The sequence below is a fragment of the Aotus nancymaae genome, unplaced genomic scaffold, assembly GCF_030222135.1.
Source record: "Aotus nancymaae isolate 86718 unplaced genomic scaffold, 86718_ANA_hifiasm-v0.15.2.pri h1tg000064l_1, whole genome shotgun sequence".
Classification (NCBI taxonomy): domain Eukaryota; kingdom Metazoa; phylum Chordata; class Mammalia; order Primates; family Aotidae; genus Aotus; species Aotus nancymaae.
Genome location: NW_026988479.1, coordinates 6,514,477 through 6,538,469, shown reverse-complemented (window position 1 = coordinate 6,538,469; position 23,993 = coordinate 6,514,477). Strand labels below are relative to the sequence as shown.

Below are 23,993 nucleotides of genomic sequence, written 5' to 3'. Positions count from 1 at the left end.
GCCAACTAAATACTGTTTCATTCATGGCATAGCATGGATTGTACATGACAGTATAGTTTTCATTTATGCACTTCCCACCTTAATTACTATGAATTTGTAACCAGCTTTACATATTTATAGCTGTACAGTGTTGTCTCTGTTGAGTATTCAAAAGCAGAAGTGATGTAAATAGCATGAGTAAGAGATATCAGAACTTTTAGTATTTTCTGTATTTTTTTTTTTTCGAGACAGAGTCTTGCTCTTGTCACCCAGGCTGGAGTGCAGTGGAGTGATCTTGGCTCACTGCAACCTCTGCCTCCAAGATTCAAGCAATTCTCCTGCCTCAGCCTCCCAAGTAGCTGGGATTACAGGAGTGTGCCACCCTGCCCAGCTAATTTTGTATTTTTTAGTAGAGATGGTGTTTTACCATGTTGGCCAGGCTGGTCTCAAACCCCTGACCCCAGGTGATCTACCCACCTCTGCCTGTACTTCTTCACCTCTATAGTGATTCCAGGTTGCTGCAACTGATCCAGTTAACTACCTTTAATAGAAAATTGTAACTTTTTAACATTATTAAAGTGGCTTCTACTTTATTAGTAGGATTGGCTAACCTCTTTAATAGTTTGCTTCCTTGGATTGTTATCGCACCCTCTGTGTCCAAAAATTGATCTGTTTGTTTTCAGAGATCAATTAAAGAAAGACTGTTTTTTAAAACATCTTCATTTTCTATATATAAATACCTTTGAAGGCCCTTTTATCTAAGCGTAGAACATTTAACTCTGATCTTTAGGAATACAAACCTAATTATAAGAAGCCAATTTAGGGTAAATGCAAATTATTTACCAATGAGGTATTTCCTTTACCTTATCTGTCAAATTAGATTGCCTTTTCTCCCCAGGAAAGTACTTCCTGTTTCTGTAGCGCCTTTACTTAGACCTACCTTGTCCTCCTTTACTTTGTAATATAAATTGACTAAAATACTTCTCCCTTCTAGGTTTATACTATTCTTATTTATTTATTTATGTTTGAGATGGAGTCTTGCTCTGTTGCCCAGGCTGGAGTAGAATGGCAGGATCTCAGCTCACTGCAGCCTCCACCTCCCAGATTCAAGGGATTCTCCTACTTTCGAATAGCTGGGATTACAGACGCCCGCCACCACACCTGGCTAATTATAGTATTTTTAGTAGAGTCGGGGTTTCACCATGTTGGCCAGGCTGGTCCTGAACTCCTGACCTTCGATAATCCATCCGCCTCAGCCTCCCAAAGTGCTGGGATTACAGGTGTGAGCCACCCTCACCCAGCCCTATTGTAATTTTAACTTTTGTAAAACTCCATTCTTAAAAGTCCTGTGTGGCCAATCGTGGTGGCTCACGCCTGTAGTTCCAGCACTTTGGGAGGCCGAGGCAGGTAGATCACAAGATCAAGAGATTGAGATCATCCTGGCCAATATGGTGAAGCCCCTGTCTCTACTAAAAATACACAAAAATTAGCTGTGTGTGGTGGCACACACCTATAGTCCCAGCTACTCGGGAGGCTGAGGCAGGAGAATCACTTGAACCTGGGAGGCGAGGTTGCAGTGCACTCCAGCCTGGCAACAGAGGGAGACTCCGTCTCATAAATAAATAAATAAGTCAGTCAGTCAGTCCTGTGTACCTTTGCACCAAAACATTTGCCTTTATTACCTAATTTTTCAGTATTCCTGGGGGAGATAGTATTATTCACATTTACAGATGAGAAAAACAATGTTTACAAAGAGAACAAAATTTGCCTGAAGTCAAGCAGCTAATAGCTCAGGTCTGCCTGACATCAAAGCTTGCTCTTGAAGCACTAATCTTTGCTTTCTTCCATGTCTTTCTGCTTTTCTCTGACTCTTCAGCTCTCTCAGATCCTGGCTTTCTCTTCCTTGTCTGACTATTAACAGTCCTTTTGCAGTTTATTTAACAGTCTAACTCTCCATCTTGCATAGTTTTCTAATCTACCTAAAATCCTATATTTTACATCTAACATAATTTAAATGTATTCCATATTATTTATAATACTGTACTTTAATTTTTTTCATGATAGTAGGTAAGTATTCTGTGATACTTCCATTTGTATGCACAGCAAGTACTAGGCAAAATGTTGCATTCGATAAAATATAGACGAATTAATAATAGCAACTGAAAGCATTGGTTTTAATGTAATTACAACCCTTAGAAGTAGTTTTTGGTTATTGATGTTAATGGACTTCTTTTTCACTGCTATCTTACGTTTTTGTTGACTCTTTTGCTTTAAAATAAGCTAATATTTTCGGGTATCTAAAACCTAAGTGACGGTGTTTGTTTCTTTGTTTTTATTTTTTCTCTTAGGTGGATTTAGAGTTGCCTATGTCGCACTTCTAAAATATTTTAAAGGAGGATTATTTTGTTTGCTTAAATAATTAGACTTGAGAGATTAAACAAGAAATAATGTACTCTTAGAATGAACTTTAGAGACTGTGATTTTCTTAATTCTATTTTTTTTTTTCTGGACCATTGTTTGAAGACTACTCTTACTTTGTCACTTGAACTTGGCCCCATTATTATCTACAACCTGCCATATTTTTTGGTTTGAATGTAGACTCCATCTGTTTCCTAGATGATCACCAGGATTTTCTGGAGAAAGGGAAAGAGAAAGAGAACACCTTGCTATGGTGTGGCTGTGCATTTTTGGATACATATATTAGTGTCCACTAAAACTGGCAAATTTCAAGTGTTCCCTAAATACTCAGGTTCAGTTTCTTCACCCAAACCAGTAGGTACTAAATAAGATAGTTTAATTAGGATGCAGTAGAATTATTTAGATGTATAAGTTAAATTTTATTTTAATATAATTGTTTAAAAATATTTTAATCCCATTTTCATCATTACAATTGTCTTTTAAAAATTGCGGTAGTATTTCAATTGTTTAAATCACCTCTTTGAATTGGTTCTGTTATGCCTTAGTGCACAGGGAACAGAAATGTTTACTACTTAAATACTCTCAAATACTTTGAAGTGATATATGACATTCTTTTGAAGTGATGGAGGCCTAAGCCAATCACAAGATGACAGCATTGTGGGAACAAGGCACTGTAGGCATAGTCTGGCTATAATGCCCATTCCTGGAACACTTTCATCCAGCAGCCCTGATCTCCTGCAGCCTACCACCAGTATGTTGGATTTTTCCAATCCTTCAGGTAATTTTCATATGTGATTTTATATTGCCGTATTGGTACCAAATGAACAAATAGATGGTTAAGCCTTATGCAGCAAATACCAAATTTACTTGGAACCCTCTTCTCTTCACTCTAGACTTGATGCAAAAGGCTAAAGGGAGATTGTCCTGTTCTGTTAATTTGTTTAGTACTTCCTCTAAAATAGAACAGAGGTACATAAAAAAAAAGACTACCTCTAACCACAGAATTAGGTATCTTTTGGTAATCCTAATCTAAGCAGCAGAATGAAAACAGAGACACTTCTCCGCCAAGATACAGCTTACTCACGGTGTGGAAAAGAATAAGGCAGATTGTTTTCATCTAAGTAGCTTCACTTACCTTTTTCTGTGATGTACAGAAAAGTGTTCATAATTTTCTAAAAGCAGATTTTCCTCAAACACCTTAAGCTAAAGTTGTATTTGTCATATATTGTTATCAGAGCATTCATTATAGCATATTTTTCATTATTGTTTGGACTTTCAATGTGGGATGTCAAGTTAATTTTTTTGGATCTGTTCATGTCTAGAGGCAAAAATTGTCACAATTATATAATCTAAAATTTTGTTACCAGGTAGGAAACCTTTGGCTTTGAGTAATTATATATCCATTACTTAAATGATTTGAGATGGTTTTTTAAAAAAGGCATAAACAATTAAAAAATGAAACACGTAATGGGATCTAAGGAAAGGTAGGAGAAAAATATGTTTCTACAAACATAAGCATAGTTCTGATTCAGCTTCAGTTTGACTCTAAAGTTCCTAGCAGCTAGTATGAAAGGGAGGAAACTCAATTCCATCTTGGTATTTATTGGAAAGAAGGAAATACAAGTGCATTAGTAAAGTTCATGTTTTATTATAGCATCTTAAATAAAAACCTCAGGACATAACCTAATAACAATTAATGAAGGTCATTCTGCACATGGTTTCTTCCTTTATATTTCAGTTACCACTTAACCACTAGAGAGTTTATTAAATCCAGTAATCTGTTCTGACACATCACACTCTCTACATGGCTACCAGTGTGCTTTTCACAACAGAGATTTAATGAGTTATTATTTTCCTAAGACATTTGTAGTGATTTTTATATTAGTGAGGTGTCATTGATGAGACAACACTCCATTTATTTGATCCAAAGTTAATGTGAAGATTGTTACCAAGGTATAAAGTTAATTAAACTATTTACCTAAAAAGGTAAAGTAAACATTAAGATATCACAGAGGTAAGAAAACTGCAAACTGGATTCAGTTTTTGGTATATAAAAGAAATGTCACTACCAGCGTGAAGAAGTGTTGCTGACCTCAACCGCCTTTCTAGCCGCCTCTGTTCTGTCATTCTCTCCCCACTGTTACTTCATCCATCCTGCCTGAGTATGGAATAAACTTTCAGAACGCTCTTTTTTTGCCCATATTTGCCACCATGGCCCTCTCCTTGCGTGTCCCGTGAACTTTTTTTTTGTCAGTGCTGAACTCAAATGTTACTTCATCTGGGAAACCCACCTCCATCTGCCACAGAGTCAGCTTCTCCTGTTGTTTGCTGTGTGGTAGGATAAGAATTTATTTCTGTGTCTCTGTATGTGTGTTCTACAGCAGTACTTTTTATATTACATAGAACATTCAAAAATAAAGTGTTTTCATGCTACCAAAGCACAAATTAAATATAGTATTTTCATAAGACAAGTATTAGGGACCTTATGATTTGTAGTTTTAATAATTTATATGGCTGTGTTTTTGCCATAGGTATATGTAGGACATGGGGCTGAGGGTATAAGGGATAGCGTTGTAGAAAGAGGTGGAGAAGTAAGTTGGATATTTAACCTGGGGGAACAAAGAGAAGAGGTTGAAATTATTGAATTTTAGAAACTAAGTCCCATAGAGCTGAAATTCAGACCTCTGCAGAGAAGGTGTGCTACTCAACTTGATTTCAGGTTGATTACATTAATTCTTTCCTTGAAAACATGTTAAAAGGACTAAAGATAAAGATGCTTTTTAAAAATCTGTTCAGAGAAAGACCAATATGTCTCAGGCTTTTTATCTAGTGATGGATATTATTTATATTTGGACTGAAAAAATACAATTCCCAGTTGATTCCAAATTCAGCTTATGTAATTTATACAACAGCACAAAAATTTAAATGAGCTTTATACATCACATATGTATATTATAGGACATGTGTAACAGCCAAGTTTGATTAATGTTTATCGGTGTTGAGCTTTCCTATGTTTATGCTGCATTTTCAAAGTTATTACTAGATCAAGATGAAAGTGGGGGCAAAGCTACAGAACTGTTTAATAGTTTGTTTTTGATTGCTTACTTTATGATTTTGCTTTATTTTTGCTGCATACAGCTGTTGATTTTTATTGTAAGTATCTTGAAGACTGTGGTATTCTGTTGCCCTTGTTTGTGTGTATTTTGTTATTTTAAAAAAGTTCAGTGATACAGAATTGAATGAAGTAGTAAGCTGAACTTTTCCTTCCGCTTAGAAGGTAGCCAGTATTAACTGGCATATGTCCTTTTAGTCATTTTTTAAAAATATATGTATGTTTTCATGTTGGAGAAAATCAGAGTATACATGCTTTTCTGTAACTTCTGAAATGTTCTTTGGGATTTCCGACTCAATACAAGATGAGACTCAAAATAATTAGAATTTTTAAATTTTACTCCTCTAAGATTTATAAGTTAGCTCTCTAGAAATTTCATCTCTGGTTGAAAGTCTAGAAGTGTGTCCAAAAGGAATTCAAAAAGGAATTTTTTTCTAGGTCTGCATAAAGAACTTACAGCTTACTTCTTTTCGCTTAATAGCACAAACCTTTATTTGATTTATTTCCTATAGTAAACTTAATTTTTTCTTCATTGAAAATTTCTTATTTTGACTAGTTTTTAATTATAAAGGAACACAATCATAGCTTTAAAAATATTTAAACTGCCAGAAAAAGAATATAAAAGTCTCCACTCCCCAGAATTTACAGTTATAATTTACTTGTATATCCTTCCAGAAATTTTATTGCACATAAAATGTGTGTGCCATTCCTTGCATCCCAAATGAGATGTTTTACTTTTCTTTTACTTAACTGTTTCACTTTAGCAATATACCTTTGAATACTTTTCTGTTTCACAATGTTCTACCAACAATTTTTAAACAACTAATAGAGAATTTTTTTAACCAGTCCCCTGTTAGTAAACACAGTATTACCTAATCTTTGTGTTCACATATCTTTTTGTGTTTTATGTATGCATTATTATATTTTGAATTTTGTCAAAGTATTTTGTGGGAATTTGTTTTCTTGTTATATAAGTGCCTAAAAAATATGTGTTTTGCCACTTGGCCTGCAAAACTTAAAATATTTACTATCTGGCTCTTTACAGAACAATTTTTTCAGTCTTTAATATACCACTACCCTTTGTTTATTTTGTGGCGCTTTTCACTATATGAATTGTCTTCCTTGCTTGATGTCTGTCTTTACTTGAGTTGTCGTTTACCCACTTGAATGTAAGTAAATTCCTAAAAGTAGAGGCTTTATCTATCTCACTTACCACTGTATCTTCATCACCTGGAACACTGTTGACACATAACAGGCACTTCATAAATATTTATTCAGCAGTTAACAATTTAAAGCAGAATGAAAGGTAGTCTTTTTTTTTAAAGATCATCTTAAATACCTAAAAGTTCTCCCATTTTTAGTGTAATTTCAGGGTCAGTACATATATCCTTCAAGTATTTATTTTTTAATTTTACTCCTGTAAGATTTATAAGTTAGCTCTCTAGAAATTTCTTCTCTGGTTGAAAGTCTGGATATCTGAGGTTTCTATTAATTTGTTTACCTATTACATACGCTTTCTAAGAAATGAAATATGAACCTTGATCTTCCAAGTTTTTTTTTTTTGACAGTCTCGCTCTGTCACCCAGGCTGGACTGCAGTGGTGTGTTCTCGGCTCACTGCAGCCTCTACCTCCTGGGCTCAGTGATTCTCCCACCTCAAACTCCAGAGTAGCCAGGCCTATAGGCCCACACAGCTAATGTTTGTAATTTTTGTGGAGGCGGGGCTTCTCCATGTTACTCAGGCGAGTCTGTTCTCCTGGGCTCAAGCGGTCTGCCCACCTCAGCCTCCTAAAGTGCTAGAGTGCTAGGATTATAGGTATGAACCACCACTCCTGGCTTCCAAGAGTCTTTTTAAATATCTGTTTTGCCTTTAAAATTGTACTGTATTTTTGTGTGCTTTTTAGCTTTGTGCCTAAAATTTGAAATGATTGGATCACTTTTCCATTTTGATTCAACATTATTCAAACATACTGACCATTCTTCTAATCGATTAACATTTGAGTGTCTGCTGCATGCCAAATATTGTGTTTGGCATGTATGTTGTTTTCCTACTAACAAGAAACATGTTTGTAAAGAATATTATGTAATATATATGTAACAATTCTAAAATAGAAAAAGAGGTTTACACTGTCACTAATGTCAATGCAGAGAAATTTTTTCCTCTGGTGTCTTTCCATGAGTTTTCCAAGTTGACATTTGTTACCTTGGCAGATTCATCAAAGTTAGATTAAGGGGTACCCTTTAGATAATCCTATTTATGGATCTGTTCTAAAGGCACCCATTTGTGATACCTGAATCATTCTTATGTGACCACATAACAATTTGTCCTTCACATGGACAAATCACTTTAACAAAGTATGACTTTTTAACATGCAGCAAGATACACAATTGTGTGCTCCTTCCCAGAAGATGTTACAGTATATTGGCAGCAAAGTAAGAGAACATGAAATGTATACGAATTCCCACCCTGTCTTTGTGAATACGTTTCTCTGAAGAAAGTAATAAAAGGTATCAAAACATCTCCCCATTCCCTCAAGGGCAGTCAGTACCACTGGCTAAGGCTTAGCCCCCAACGATCTAGTAAACTGATTCAATTCTGGAGCCCAGGACAACTGAGACCTACTTTTATGAAGAGGGTAGCAACAGTAAAGATAATAACAGTATATTGTTTGATCCTTTTTTATGGACTTAAAAAGATAGTGAAACTCATTTGTTCAATATCTTTCTCTTGGCAAATTGAAATTTCCATTTGCTCACAATAATCTTCTAGCACAGGGTGGAGAAGTATTATTAGTCTGTTTTCATGCTACTGGTAAAGACATACCCAAGACATACCAAAGGTTTAATGGAGAACTCGCAGTTCCATGTCGCTGGGGAAGCCTCACAATCATGACAGAAAGCAAGGGAGGAGCAAGTCACATCTTACGTGGTTGGTGGCAGACAAAGAAAGAGTTTGTGCAGGGGATCTCCTCTTTTTAAAACCATCAGATCTTGTGAGACTTACTCACTATTCTGAGAATAGCATGAGAAAGACTATTCTCCCGTGACTCAGTTACCTCCCACTGGGTCCCTCCCATGACATGTGGGAATTGTAGGAGTTACAGTTCAAGATGAGATTTAGTTGGAGACACAGCCAAACTATTTCAAGAAGTATCTCTGATTTTGGTAGATCCTCAAACAGTCTGACCTTAAACCTTGTAGGTTTAAAAACCTGATGATGTCAGCAGCCCACTAAGGATTGACTCATCAGAGTGAAATCTGAACAAGATGTATTTGATGACTCAGATTTCTTAATACATTAAGGAGAGAGTTTGATGTATCCTTCTTACAGAAGGAACCTGAGTAGATGAAGTATTCTACTTTCAACTTGACAGGACCCAGAACATTCAACATATGTTGTCTTAGACTCCTTCTCCCTGGAATTATATTCATGTATATTCAGTTGAATTTTTGAATCCTCAGAGCAAGTCTTTTTTTTTTTTTATCCTCAGTCTCAAGAGGACCAAAAAATTTATTTTATGAAAATATTTCCTGCCATATCTATACCTGCTCCATTTTTCCCTCCTATACCAGAGATTATACCTCAGGACATATTGAAATGAATTTGTAATTTGGTTAACAGTTCCATAATGCTAAGTAGGTGATGCTGGACAAACAGCATATAATTACTTGAGCACCGCAGATCTCCCAACCTACCCTCCCTGCAGTCCACACACATACAAAAAAGTCAAAGTAATACATATTCCCTAGTTTTTTTTTTTGAGACGAAGTCTTACTCTGTTGCCCCAGGTGGAGTACAGTGGCATGATCTCAGCTCACTGCATCTTTACCCTCCCAGGCTCAAGTGATTCTCCTACTTCCACCTTCCAGGTAGCTGGGACTACAAGCATGCACCACCACACTCAGCTAATTTTTAAAATATTTTTGTAGAGACAGGGTCTTACTATATACCCAGGCTGGTCTCAAACTCCTGGGCTCAAGCGATTCTCCAGCCTCGGCCTCCCAGAGTCCTGGGATTACAGGTTTGAGTCATGCCCAGCCCGTATTCCTAATTTTTAAAAAAGGAAATTTTTGCAACAGTAATTTATTGTCACAGGAAAAATTTTTAGTATTTGTTTGTGCTATAAAATCACTTTTCACTTACATTTAATTATATTAAAAATTAGCCAACTCATCATGTTGAACATTGGTCCAGAGTTATATAATGACAAAAAGAAATAAGATAAAACAAGTGTTCTGTAGTGGATACTATTATTTATGTGTGCTTATCATATAAACATTGTCTTGAATTAGAATTTTTCTACTAATAGCTGAAATCTCAAGGGCAAAGAGATTTTACCAGGTTAACGCTTAAAATTTTCCTGTGTTAAAAATAAATAAAATATAGAAACTAAACATTTTCCAATTCATAGTTGACTAAGTGTTGTTATCTACTACAGTACAGTAGGAAAAATCATAAAGGATACCATAAAGTATTTTATTAAAATAATAATGATTTATTAAACTAGTATTATTTCTTCTTTAAAATACTGAGTCTTGCCAGTAACCAAAGAAGTGAAAAAATAATGACATTATATTTGGAGGGAGGGAAAAAATAGGGCTTATGAAATGGGAAAGCAAAACATTAATACACAATTTTGATAAGGATGTGACCATATTTGTTCTCTTACACTCTAGGATTATAAAATATTATAACCTCTCTGGAGAAAAATTTGGCAGTATACTTCAAAAACTTTAAAAGATGCATGCCTTCTAACTCAGCAATTCTCTTTTTGAGAATTTTCACTGAGGAAATAATTAGATTGCCTGCAGAAGCTTATTTACTTTTGACAGGGAGTAACAGGCATATTGTAATGTCATTTATAATAATAGAAAGTGGTAAGCAATCTACATGTCATTGGGGGTTTGGATAATTGAAATATATAAAATAACACATTATGGAGTACTATGTCTTCATTAAAAATAGTTTGGTAGAAGAATATATAATGACATTAAAATGTTTATAAGATATTAAGTGAAAAAAATTGTCGCTTCCCAATCATATATACAGTATGATCCCAAGTTTTATCTTTGGACTTTTCTATCCATGTTTTGTTATCCAAAAAAAAATTTGGATGTATTTATCAATAAATGTAACAGTGTCTTCTGTTAATATTGTGAAATAGAAATGTATATTTCAATGTTCAAAGGGATCATTGTGTTCATAATTGCCTTTTGAAGAGTTTAAAAGTAATTTTTAAAAAAATAACAAGGCATATCTTTCTATTTATGTAGATATTCCTGATCAAGTTATAAGAGTTTTCAAAGCGGATCAGCAAAGTTGTTACATTATCATCAGTAAAGACACTACAGCTAAAGAAGTGGTTTGTCATGCTGTTCATGAATTTGGTTTGACTGGTGCATCCGACACATACTCTCTCTGTGAAGTTTCTGTTACTCCTGAGGGTGTCATAAAGCAGAGAAGACTTCCAGATCAGTTCTCCAAATTAGCTGATAGAATTCAACTCAATGGAAGGTGAATAAGCTTATTAGTGGTTGTGCTTATTTGTAAATGTGCTTTTGAAGATTCCCTGTTAAAACAGATATTGTAAGTAGAAACATGTTTTAGTGTTGCTAAATTCACTCTAGAATTAAAATAGGGTTTCTTTATTTTCCAAGCTTTTTTGTCTTTATAATTATGGAAATGGAATCTTAAGGAACATTTGTAAAGACCACCCCAGAGTAACCCTTGGAAGAAGATGGCTTGATAAAATACCTTATTATTCCTACTAAAATAAAGTCTTAGAACCATTGATATACTCTAATTCCTGTTTTTTGTAGAGGAGGAAACTGAGTGATACAAATCTTCATATATATCTGAATATCTGTATCTACTAATTTATAAATTTGTTTTTAATATGGCCAGTATGTACTTTGGCAAAATAAGCCATGGTTTTCACAGTTCTTTTTCTAAAATCTTTATATATATATCTGAATATCTATATCTACTGATTTATGAATTTGTTTTTAATATAGCCAGCATGTACTTTGGCAAAAGAAGCCATGGTTTTTCTAAGTAGTTTTCCTTTTATGAATATGCAGGAAATTTTTTTAAATTTTAAAATATATTCTGAAAATTATTTAATACTAGATTATTTCTGTAGTACATCTCTTCCTTACTGTGGTAATTTTCTCTGAGAATAATCCTTTTTTTTTTTTGAAGATGGAGTCTGTCACCCAGGCTAGAGTGCAGTGGCGCAATCTTGGCTTACTGCAACCTCCACCTCCTGGGGTTCAAGCAGTTCTCCTGCCTCAGCGTTCTGAGTAGCTGGGACTACAGGCATATGCCACCACGCCCAGCTAATTTTTGTATTTTGAGTAGAGACGGGGTTTCACCATGTTGGCCAGGCTGGTTTCAAACTTTTGACCCCAAGTGATCCGCCTGCCGTGACCTCCCAAAGTACTGGGATTATAGGCATGAGCCACTATGCCCAGCCGCTCTCAGAATAATCTTTTTTGGTAATCCAGTTTCATATGTAGAACAAGATCCTTGGAAAGCTTACAGTGACTGCATGCCATGGTTTCTGTGAAATGAAAATGAGTTAACTGTGTTTTGCTGGCTGTACGTAGTGGTTAAGAACATAGACCCTGGATTCAGACTGCCCACATTCAGATCCCAGCTCTAGTTGTGTGACCTTAAGCAAGTTATATACCTTCTCTGCCTGAATTTCCTCATCCATAAAATGAGGATAGTAATAATAGAATCTACCTCATGGGAATTTTGTAGGGATTAAATGAGTTATTAAGTATACCATACTTGATAATGTTAAACATTATTATATATAGTATAATGAGTTTCAGCAGTGTTATTAATGCATTGTCTTAGGCATATGAACAGTCTAAATGCAGAAAAAGTAGTTTCTTGACAGTAAAAAATAGGTGGATAGATGGACATAAACTTAGGCTTAAATCAAGTTGGATTATTAGAAAAAATGAAGTATAAAGCATGTGATACATTACCTCTTTTCCTTAGTAACATTCCTGTACAAGAGATTTTCTGTCTTTTAGCTTTTAAGTGCCATAGACTTAATGATCTAAAGAGAAGAAGGCAAAGTAGAGGTCTTAATGTATGGTTGCTAATCATTGCCACTTTTTGGAATCAGGTTTTGTATTTAACAAGGGAGAAACCATTAGTGGAAGTGTTTCTCCCTTTTTTGTAGATTTTATTCTTCTTGCTTCACTTGGAAATTTATTTTAAAAGGAAATGAGTGCAGCAACTTCTGAATAGAGGTTTTTAATCTTGATTCACGAATTTGTCTTAATTAGAATTCATGCTGTCCATAAACAAATATTTACATATTACCAACTATCTGTCAGATAAAATAGTAAAATAAAAGCTTTATGAGGGCAAGACAAGTACCTAAAATAGTATTTGACAGATACTAAATAGCTTTATAAAATGATTAAGTTTATGACATAACAACATTATTTTTAATCTTTAACAGATGTCAGTTGGTGGAATAAGAGACAGACTTCTCAAAAATCTCATTTAAAATGTTGATTTTTCATTTTATCTGTGAATAAATATTTTTGGCTAAAAGTTATTAATAGTAAAATATTTTACAACAAAAAAGGAAAAGTGCTCTTATTTAATCATATTTATGATTGCATTTAATTTTTTTTAATTTAGGTATTATTTAAAAAATAATATGGAAACAGAAACCTTATGTTCAGATGAAGATGCTCAAGAACTAGTTAAGGAAAGCCAGCTATCCATGCTGCAGCTCAGTACCATTGAGGTGGCCACCCAGCTGTCAATGAGGGATTTTGATTTGTTTCGTAATATTGAGCCAACTGAGTACATCGATGACCTTTTTAAGTTAAATTCCAAAACAGGAAATAGTCACTTGAAGAGGTTTGAGGACATTGTAAACCAAGAGACATTCTGGGTTGCCTCAGAAATTTTAACTGAAGCAAATCAACTCAAACGAATGAAGATTATTAAGCATTTTATTAAAATCGCACTTCATTGTCGAGAATGTAAGAACTTCAATTCCATGTTTGCAATAATAAGGTAGGTTGATACGAATAGGTACAAATGTCTGTACGGTTCTGTCATTACATGAAGCTGATTTTCTGCTAAGGTATTAAATGCCTATGAAAAGAAACATTCAATTAATATGCCTTTATTGAAGTACTGTTAGATTTAATATATTATCCATTCTGGTGGTATTGGCTTTTTCTATTTTTGTTTCTTCCATCTTTCTTTTTCTTCTTTTTATTGGTCACGGCCTGGGAGATCGTGACATCACATCGATTTCTTTTACTTCTTTGTTGTAAATGAAAGTGAGTAATTGCCTTCTAATTTTTCTTTCTTCCCCCTGACCCCCAATCCTGCACCTTGAGTGATTATACCCTCTTCAGATATGTGCCCAGTGGCTGTTCTTTATCATTAGATTTCTGTACTGTGCTTTTTAAGGTACCTACCTCACTATGATTTAACACTGAAAAATCACAGTATGGTATCAGTACTTTGACCTAAAGTTGCTATTTTTGAAATAACCACATCGATAATAATAATAGCAACCATTTGGTAACCTCTTCCTGTTTGCCAGGAACTACATGAGATATGACTGGATGTGGTGTTACTCAACCAAGCTAGGCCATTAGAATTACAAAAATGCTTTGAAATTCATAAGCTCAGGGCAGTATAATTCCACTTGAACTAATCCTACCTATACACATCCCCCACAGAATTTATAATGATTTGTTTCTACTCCTCATGTAAGATTAAAAAGAGGATTATTTATAGGGACTCTTTAATCATGACTCTGCGTGATAATAGGATACTCCTTTATTAAATTAACCAGTGGCTGCAAGTGAACTAGAGATTATCAGAGTGATCTTTAGAATCAGCTGCACCTGTATTTGAATCCTGCCTCTCCATACAGTAGCAGTGTGTCAGTGGAAAACTGAAGATATGGTTTCTTATCTGTAAAATGCAGGAATTACACCACTTACATCACAGTTTTTAAACAGGTCTAAAACAGGGGAATAAAGATGCCACTGATAAACACTTGGAAGGCTAGAAATTGAACCTATTTGTAAAGGAAACATCAAGTAAAGAATTGGAGAATTATGGGCTCAGTTTTAGAGTCCACTATGAAGAAAATGGATTGACACCGAGAGAATAAATCTCTATATAAAAAGGGTGTAGAAAGAAAGTGGTAGAAATCTACTTAGTAGCCCTCTCAGTGTGAGGGTAAAGAAGAAAAAGAATCTAGCCAAAGGGATGAAGGATCAATACAAGAAATAGAGTAGCACAGTTATGATAGTGTCATTAAAGCCAACGAAAGAGAGTGATTTGAGAGAAGATATGGACAGTAGCCCAAAGAAGCAAGGTATAGGAAAGGGCTGAGATTTGGTTAAGAGGTTTTGTTTGGTTAAGAAGTTTGTTTTGTTACAAAGAATATTTGTTCTGCACATTTTCATAGCTCATGTAAAGATAATTGCTTTGTTTTTCTTTTTAAGATAATTCTTTTTAAGGTACTCTTTTTAAGATAATTACTTTGTATTCTTGTATTTCATATTCAGGTAGAGCAAAGAATATAAAGAACTTATTAACTTTTCAGCAGAGATAGCAAAGGTGAATCATTCATTTGTGACTAGAATTAGTAACTTGTTAATTATAAAATAATTATAACTTTTTGAATAGACATAGCATGTACATTGAAAAAACTTTAAAGACATAAAAGAGTACACAGCATAAAGTAACTCTTCCTCCCACTCAGTCCCTGGTCCACCCAAATTCCTCTCCCCAGAGATACTGTTACCTTTTTTCATTCAAGAAATACTCTATGCATAGAGAGAGCATATAATATATATATTTAAAACCACCTTGATGTACTTTGTTTGATTTATCTTGGAAATTATTTAAAATCAGTACTTATAAAGTTGTCTCATTTTATTTTAACAACTACAAAGTACTCCTTTGTATTGTGGAATGCACATTATGGGTATTTCTAAATTTTCAGCGTTTGGCTATTTGAAACAGTGTGTGGTGTTTGCTTTTGCCATGTAGATATTTTTTTTTGTTTTTATGTAGATGTATCATATTTCTTTCTCCTGGAATTTCTGCATTTTGTGTTTAGTTAAGAACAAAGAATTGCCTAGGTTTGAATTCATTGTTGGCACTTACTATGTGAACCGAGTTTCCTCATTTGTCAAATGGGAAATTCTGGTAGTTCCTGCATCATAGGGTTATTAAGAGTATTCAATGAATTAATATATTGAAATCTCTTAGAACATCCTAAATAACATTTTTTATTAATCTCGAATTCATTTTTATGTAAACAGTGAGATAGGGAAATAGATCTTCCTTTATTCCAAATGGTTTCTTCAACCAATATTATTAATCCATCTTTTTTTATAAAATATGTGATGCCATCTATTATGTACTGAAATCTAAAACATAATTTGGGTTTATATCTGCACTCTTTGCTTCATTGATTTGTCTGTTCATTTACTGTTTTAATTGCTAAAGTGGTAACGCAGGTTTTAAGGTCCGGTAGTGCTAGTCAGACCCCTCAATACTCTTTTCATGCTTTTCTTTAGCTATTTCTAGCATGTTTATTTGTCTCATACCAACTTTAGAATTAATTTATGTAGTTTTAAAAAGATTTGTTGATGTTTTCATTGAGATTACATTAAATATTTAGATTAATTTAGTGGACATTTGATAGCTTTGTAACAATGACTCTTGCCATCCAAGAACACTTATTCCATTTGTTTCAGTTTTCTTTTATTTCCTCTGTGGAGTCTTTTTATTAGTCTATTCTCACATGGCTATAAAGAAATACCTGAGACTGTGTAATTTATAAAGAAAAGAGTTTGACTCACAGTTCCCCATGGCTGGGGAGGCCTCAGGAAAGTTACTGTCAGTGTTGGAAGGGGAAGGGCAAACACGGCGTGTCTTAATATGGCAGCAGAGAGAGTGAGCAAGGGGGAAAGTGCCACACTTTTAAACCATCAGATTTCATGAGAACTCACTGATTATCATGAGGACAGTGTAGGGGAAATCTGCCTCCATGATCCAGTCACCTCCCACCATGTCCTTCCCCTGACATGTGGGGACTACAATTCCACATGAGATTTAGATGGGGACACAGAGCCAAACCATATCAAGTTTATAGCAGTGTTCACATAAATCTTGAACATTTGTTTGAATGTTTAATGTTTTTTTGTTACTGTTGTGAATGGGATCCTTGCGTTTTCTGTTTCTGCCTAAGTATTCTAATGCTTATGAATATCAATGTTGTACCTAACACCTTACTACATTCTTCATGTTTCTAATAATTTTCAGTTAATATTTTGGGAGTTTTTAGTTAATCTAATTTTCTTCGACAAATGATAACTTTACATCTCTCATTACATTTATTAATAGCTATTCTCTGTTTTGTCTATTTTCATCTGCTGGTGCTTCATATCAAATGATAACATCGTCCCTCAGTATCTGTGGGTCAGTTGCTCCATGGCTTCCCACAGATAGCAAAATCCTCACATACTCAAGTCCTGCAGTTGACTCGGAGGAATTTGCAGATACAAAAGTCAGCCTTCTGTGTTAGCAGGTTTCACATCCAAGGATACTGTATTTTTGATCCACATTTGATTTTGAACATGGAACACTCAGATACGGAAGGATGACTGAATTTATTGGAAAAAAAAATCTGCATATAAGTGGATCTGTGCAACAGTATTCCATAGTAGCAGGAGTTAACCTCGTATGTGAATTGTTTTATCCTTTACTTTTTCTTAGTAAATGGAGATTGTGGCAGCATTAGGGCTGCTTACAACTCAGAGTTTCTCTCTTCTCTCCTGCCTTATTAAACAGATTTGTGCCAAAGTCTATCACTATGTGCTATACCAAATAAAGGATTGTTGGCTGGGCATGGTGGCTCATGCCTGTAACCTCAGCACTTTGGGAGGCCGAGGCAGCTGGATTGCTTGGGCTCAGGAGTTTAAGATCAGCCTGGCCAACATGGTGAAACCCATCTCTGCTAAAAATATAAAAATTAGCCAGGCATTATGGCGCACACCTTTAATTTCTGTAATCCCAGCTACTCGGGGCTGATGCACAAAAATTGTTTGAACCTCAGAGGTGGAGGTAGTAGTGAGCCAATATCACACCACTGCACTCCAACCTGGGCAACAGAGCAAAACTGTCCCAAATAAATAAATAAAGTATTGGTGTTTTTACCCTCAGAGCGGAAAGAGTCCTGGTTTGGAGAACTGTTCTGTCAGCTTTCATTGATAATTTCAGCTACATACATTATTTTTCATCAGCTTTGCTTACTCCTGCTTGACCTCGGATATTTTCGGCAACCTTTCTAGTGTGTTTAGGAGTTTGATATCTTTTAGTTTCAGTGGGTATAAAATTTGTACTGGTTACTCGTCCTTCTTGTAGTGGTTTGGAGTGATTTCTGAGAAGCAAAAGGGAACAGTGATACCTAACAATGCCTTAAAGTCAGAAATTAGGAGAACCTTTTACACACAGTGGTGTGGGTAAAAGTCAGATGGCTGAGAAACAAAGGATTTACTGGTAAGAAAATTGAGGCATTTGGCAACCTACCTCTGCGATGGTACTATAGAGGTAAAGGATTAATAAAGACTTACAGCCTAATTGGCATGAATTATGTTTTCAGGTTAGGGAATATCTGAGCCTGTTTAAAATCCTGTGGAAAGGAGTCATTGAATATCTGAAGGCTTAGTGAACAGGATTAGAACCTAGGAATATGGATGTATTGGAATCAGGGATGTGAGTGAACAAAATCACAGAGAAAAACGGCTTCCTAAGACTCAGAATTAGCCTATTATTTAACAGTTGTTCTCAGCATTACTTAAACCGCTTTCAAATAGGTAATGTCTCCATAAAGGTATTTCTAAGTAAAACAAGCAACATTGTGATGCTTGAAAAATTTTTAAGTTAAATGTCTGTTTTGTAGAATTATTAATTCTGTCACTCAAATGAAACTATAAAATTAAGTGTTATGTAGGCACACAACTATAGGCAAGTATCATAGTTCCTCTGAAAGAAGTTCTTGTTTTAAGATCAAGAAGTCTCTCTTACTTATTTTTTATAGTGTTTCTCTGTTTATTTCAATGTGTTAAATATGTCCCTGCTTATTTTTAGTTTTTTTTTAGAGCAAATGGTGTGTTTATACTGACCAGAGTCCACCCCCTCCCCCAAGTTTCTTTTTAATGTTTTTTTCCTCATCTTTGGCAGTGGCTTGAACCTGGCATCTGTAGCGCGACTCAGAGGTACTTGGGAAAAGTTACCAAGCAAATATGAGAAACATCTTCAAGATCTACAAGACATTTTTGATCCATCTAGAAACATGGCAAAGTATAGAAATATTCTTAGTAGTCAAAGTATGCAGCCTCCAATTATTCCACTCTTCCCTGTTGTCAAGAAAGATATGACATTTCTACATGAGGGTATGTAAACATTATTTGAAAATGGGTTTGTTTACCTTCAGTGAATTCTACAGAATTGTAATTTATTATATACTCCAACCTAATTATATCACTAAAGTTTTAAACAGTTGAATAAAGCAAATCCAAAAGCCACGTTGTTGAGACAAGGGCAAAATTGTTTACTGTGTACATTCAAACATAAACTTAACACACTAACATCAGACTGTTCAGTCATATTTGTTTTGTTCAGTAAGATTTTTTTCTTTCAACTTACTTGCACAGACAGAAAAGTACCCAAGACAAATGAACAGCTAATGAATTATGACAAAACAAACACTCAAAAAATTAAACATTGCCAGCACCCCAGAAGCTTTGTTCATGCCCCTTTTCAATTACCACCTTTATTTTCTTCCCCAGGGTTAACAACTATCCTGATTTCTAGTGCTATCGTTTCAGCTGTTTTTGAACTTTATGTAAATAGAATTACAGAGTATGTTTGTTTTTATGATTTGGTTTGGGTTTGTTTCTTGAAACAGGATCTCACTGTGTTGCCCAGGCTGGAGTACAGTGGCGCGATCGCCACTCACTGAAGCCTTAACCTCCTGGGTTCAAGTGATCCTCCCACCTCAGCCTAGCCTCCCAAGTAGCTGGAACTACAAGGGTATGCCACCATGGCCAGTTGATTTTTTAATTCTTTTTATAGAGATGAGGTCTCACCTTGTTTCTCAGGTCTCAAACTTTTGGACTCAAGTGATCCTCCTGAGATTATAGGCATGAGCTGCAGCATCTGGTCACTTCCATGTTTTTGAGTGTAGCTGTACTTCATTTTCAAAACTATTTAGCCTTCCATTATATGAATGGAATACATATGGAGTCATTCATTCTTTTGATGGGTATTTGGTTATTTCCCCTGTTGACCTATTGTGAATAATGCTGCTCTTACACATGCATGTGTATCTTTTAGTGCACATGCATTTTTATGTGCTATTATTACATTCATGGTGGAATTTATGAATCTTGATATTCATATAGTCAACTTTAGAAAACAGCTTGTTATCATCTGCTAAAGTTAGGCACTGGCGGTGTTAGAATTCTCACATTTTTCATCTTCACCAAAAACTGATAAATTGTCTTTTTATTTTCACGTGTTACAATAAGCCAGTAATTATATCTTAGTGTGGTTATAATTTGCATTTCTCTGATTACTAAAGAGAAGGGGGTGTGTGTGTGTGTGTGTGTGTGTGTGTGTGTGTGTGTAATGTCCTCTTTTGTCAATTACTTGTTCTGATTTCTTGCCTGTTTTTTAATTAAGTACTCCTTTTTGTTTATCCTATATTTCTAAGAATTCTTTTTATATCCTAAATGATATAACTTGCCTTTTGACTCTATTTTTTAATTGACAAAAATAATCGTATCCCTGATTTATTGATGTTTTACCATATATGGTTTATCTAAAGTCTACCTGAATTGATTTTTGTGTGATATTTTTCCTATTGTAATCACTTGGTAACTATACACTATTTTACCATTTTCTAATGTTAAATTAGATGTCATACCATACATATTTGTTAATTCATTTAATATTTATTAGTACTTTTTTGTGTGTCAGATAATGCAAGGAACTTAGACCACTTGAATTCCATTTGCTAATCTCCTGATTTTCATGCAGTTGTTGCTGTGCTTTTAACTCCCATAAGATACTATGTTTGCTTAATAAAGTCAGTATTTATTTAACCTTGCCTGTATATTTACTTTTGTTGTTGTTACTATTTTTTATTCATTCTTGCATAGCAGAGCTTCCATATCACTGGGCATTGTTTTTTTGCCTTATAGAACACTGTTTAGTATTCTCCTTAAGTGCAAGTTTGCTGGTAACGAATATCTCTTAATTTTTGTTTGTCTGAAAATGCCTTTAACTTCGTTTTCAGAGGATTTTTAGTTGGCAGCTACCTTCTTTGAATACTTTGAAATGACATTTCATTGCCCTGTGCCTTCCACTGTTAATGTTGAGAAGTTAGCTTACATTTTTATTTGCTGTTGCTTTAACCATAATCTGCGTTTGATACTGCCTATAATGATTTTGTTTTTTCTTAACTTTTTTCTAGTTTTGTTTAATATGACTTAAGTGTGGGGTTTTGTTTTTTGTTTCTTATTCTGATTGGTGTTTATAGGAAACTTGAAACCTATGGTTTTATATTTTAATCAGTTTTGGAAAATTCTTAGTAATTGTATCTTTTATTCTCCATTCGACTGTGTCTCATCTTCTGTTAAATTCATTACTGATGTCGTAATTCCAGTTTTTTTTTTTTTACAGCTTCCTTTTTTTTGGTTTCATGTTCTTTTTTCAAAGTTCTCATTGTTTTTCATCTTTGAATATATTCAACATAGTTATTTTAAAGTCTGTCTCTAATAATTCCATAATCTGGGTCCCATTTGGGTCTTACTCTGTTTTCTTTTTTTCTCTTTCATTTCAATCATGTTATGTTTTATCCTGATGTGCCTGGTTATGATTGAAAAGTGAGATTACAGAAATATCTCACTTTTTGAATGATGTTCCGTATCTCCAGAGAGGATTAAAGCTTGCTTCTGGCAGGCAGTTAGAGGTGCTAGAATTTCAAAATCACATTAATCCATTTTGACATAATTTAACAACAGACTTTTATCCCAGTCTACATTCAGTTTATCCTTGGTCTCAGGATATAGTCCCTCAGAGTCCCAACCAAACATTGGAGGTTTACATGGACTTAAGTTGCTTTTCCTTTTATCTCAAAAGGCAGGGTGTCTGTACTTGGTTTTTCAGCTCATTATCCTTTTCTGAAATTAGATACACCTAGGGGCAAGCACCGGGAAATGCTAAACTTGCTTCTCTGCGTTTTTTCTTCTACATTTGTCCAACTTTTCCGGTCTCAGCAGAAGTATTGTTCTAATTATGTAGTCTTACTGCCTCTTTTGTTATCACTCATTTTTCATAAGGAAATATTATAGGCTTCAAATATGTTTTTCTGACCTGCTCCCTGAAATATGTTTATGTAACTTGAGAGTATTCATCATGATTATTTTGTTTTCAACTTATGTTGAGACCCTGAACAATTCATGTGTCCAGTGTATAGGTGCTGTTTACCATATATTCCTCAGTCTTGCCTCCAGGGCCTTGGACTTTGACAGACCTCAGGGTCTACCCTGGGAGATAAATGGTGTCATGCTATGTTATAGACAAGTGTGAGAAAACAGTGCTGTAAACGGTCAGTTTGCCCTTTGTTTGGGTTTTTGTTTTGTTTTGTTTTTGTGGTGTTTTTTTGAGTTGAGATCTTACTCTGTTGCCCAGGTTGAAGTGCAGTGGCACACTCATGGCTCACTGAAGCCTCAAACTCCTGAGCTCAGGCAGTCCTCCTTCCTCGGCCTTCCAAAGTGCTGGGATTACAGGTGGAAGCCATTGTTCCCCCAGCCCATGAAATTGGTTTTAGAGGCTGTGCACAGTTTATCACTTGACTTTATTCATAACTGTTACTTTTATACGGAACACAGTATCTCCTAGTGGCTCACTCCCTAAGAGCAGGGTTGAACCATCTATGGGTATATCAATTCTTAAAAACAAAATTGGCACTATGATAAAGAAGGTCCTTCTTTGTGCCCTTCAAGAATACCAGCTTGACTTTTGCTGCTTTTATGTACATAATTTAATTTTGAACTTAAAAATTTATTTTCATTCTATAGGAAATGACTCCAAAGTAGACGGTTTAGTAAACTTTGAGAAGTTAAGAATGATTTCTAAGGAAATCCGCCAAGTTGTTCGAATGACTTCTGCTAACATGGACCCAGCCATGATGTTTCGACAGAGGTATGACATTGAAATATATAAAAGTTTTGCAGAGTGGCATCAAGGGTGACATAATAATAAGTTTATCATTTATTGATCATACATACTTATTACTTATTCTACTATTTGCATACTGTACAAAGTACTTTACATATGTCAGTTTCATATACTCATGTATCAATAACCATAACAGGTAGCCTTCTTTTTACATATTAAGAAATTGAATCAAGCTTAGAGCAGTTTTTACATAAGTTGCAAATATTTATATACGGATAGTTCTGTATTACTTTTCTTTAAAACATCAGCAAACAAATACAAGAAAATTGCTGATACTCTTCATGTTTTCATCTTGTTTCTAACCTAATTTGTAAAGTATTAGTCTGCCTATGTCTTTTATTTTTATTGAATATTTTTAATGTTCTATTTCTGTTTAATTCATACTTCATTCCTTTAAACCATTTTTCCTTTTCTCACATTATAATAGTTTCATTTGTATATAAGTTTTTATTACATACAAATTAACAGAATTTAGAAAGTGCAAATTTAATCATATTTCATCTTTACTAAAAATGAAAATTTTATTGTGTTCTGTATTAACCTGATCTTTTAAGAATGCTTTTTAAGGTTCATTTTTAATGTAATAACAAAGGCTTTCTCAGCTTACATAAAGTTGAAACAAAGTATGTTGTTAAGTTTCTAGTAATTTTTACAATTTTCAGGGTGTAAATAGACATTGTAGTTTTAATTTTTGATCTGATTTCTTTTTTGGCCTATGTGTATAGCTTCGGTTCACAGGGACATTAAAAATGAAATAATTTACAGAGGCTGACACAATTTTTATGGCTTGAAAAATACACTGTGCTAAGGAAACAAAAATACTTGAGATTAGGTTTGTGCAAAAGTATTTGTGATTTTTGCCATTACTTTTACACCAACACAATACTTTAAAAACCAGAGTTGGAACTTTCATAACCCAATAGAACCAGTGGTACACTGGGTTTTTTAATTTGTTTTGTTTAAATTGTTGTTTAGGGGTTTTTGTTTTTGAGACAGAGTCTCACTCCAGATGCCCAGGCTGAAGTGCAGTGGCGCTATCTCAGCTCACTGCAGCCTCAACCTCCCGAGTTCAGGTGATTCTCCCACCTCAGCCTCCCAAGTAGCTGGGTCTACAGATGCGTGCCACCAGTCCAGCTAACTTTTTTATTTTTATTTTTTA

At 34.6% G+C, this 23,993-nt stretch overlaps 1 protein-coding gene across 7 annotated transcripts in view; it reads left to right on the top strand.

The window, feature by feature from the left end:
- Nucleotides 1-23,993, top strand: part of RAPGEF6 (Rap guanine nucleotide exchange factor 6) — a 236,183-nt gene that overhangs the window by 181,149 nt on the left and 31,041 nt on the right. For all 7 annotated transcript variants that reach the window (XM_012446998.3, XM_012447211.2, XM_012446922.3 and 4 more), the window contains 5 exons: nt 3,018-3,175; nt 10,783-11,023; nt 13,178-13,561; nt 18,770-18,981; nt 22,675-22,798. In XM_012446998.3, the coding sequence (XP_012302421.1) occupies nt 3,018-3,175; nt 10,783-11,023; nt 13,178-13,561; nt 18,770-18,981; nt 22,675-22,798 (1,119 nt within the window). The remainder of the gene's footprint in view (nt 1-3,017; nt 3,176-10,782; nt 11,024-13,177; nt 13,562-18,769; nt 18,982-22,674; nt 22,799-23,993) is intronic.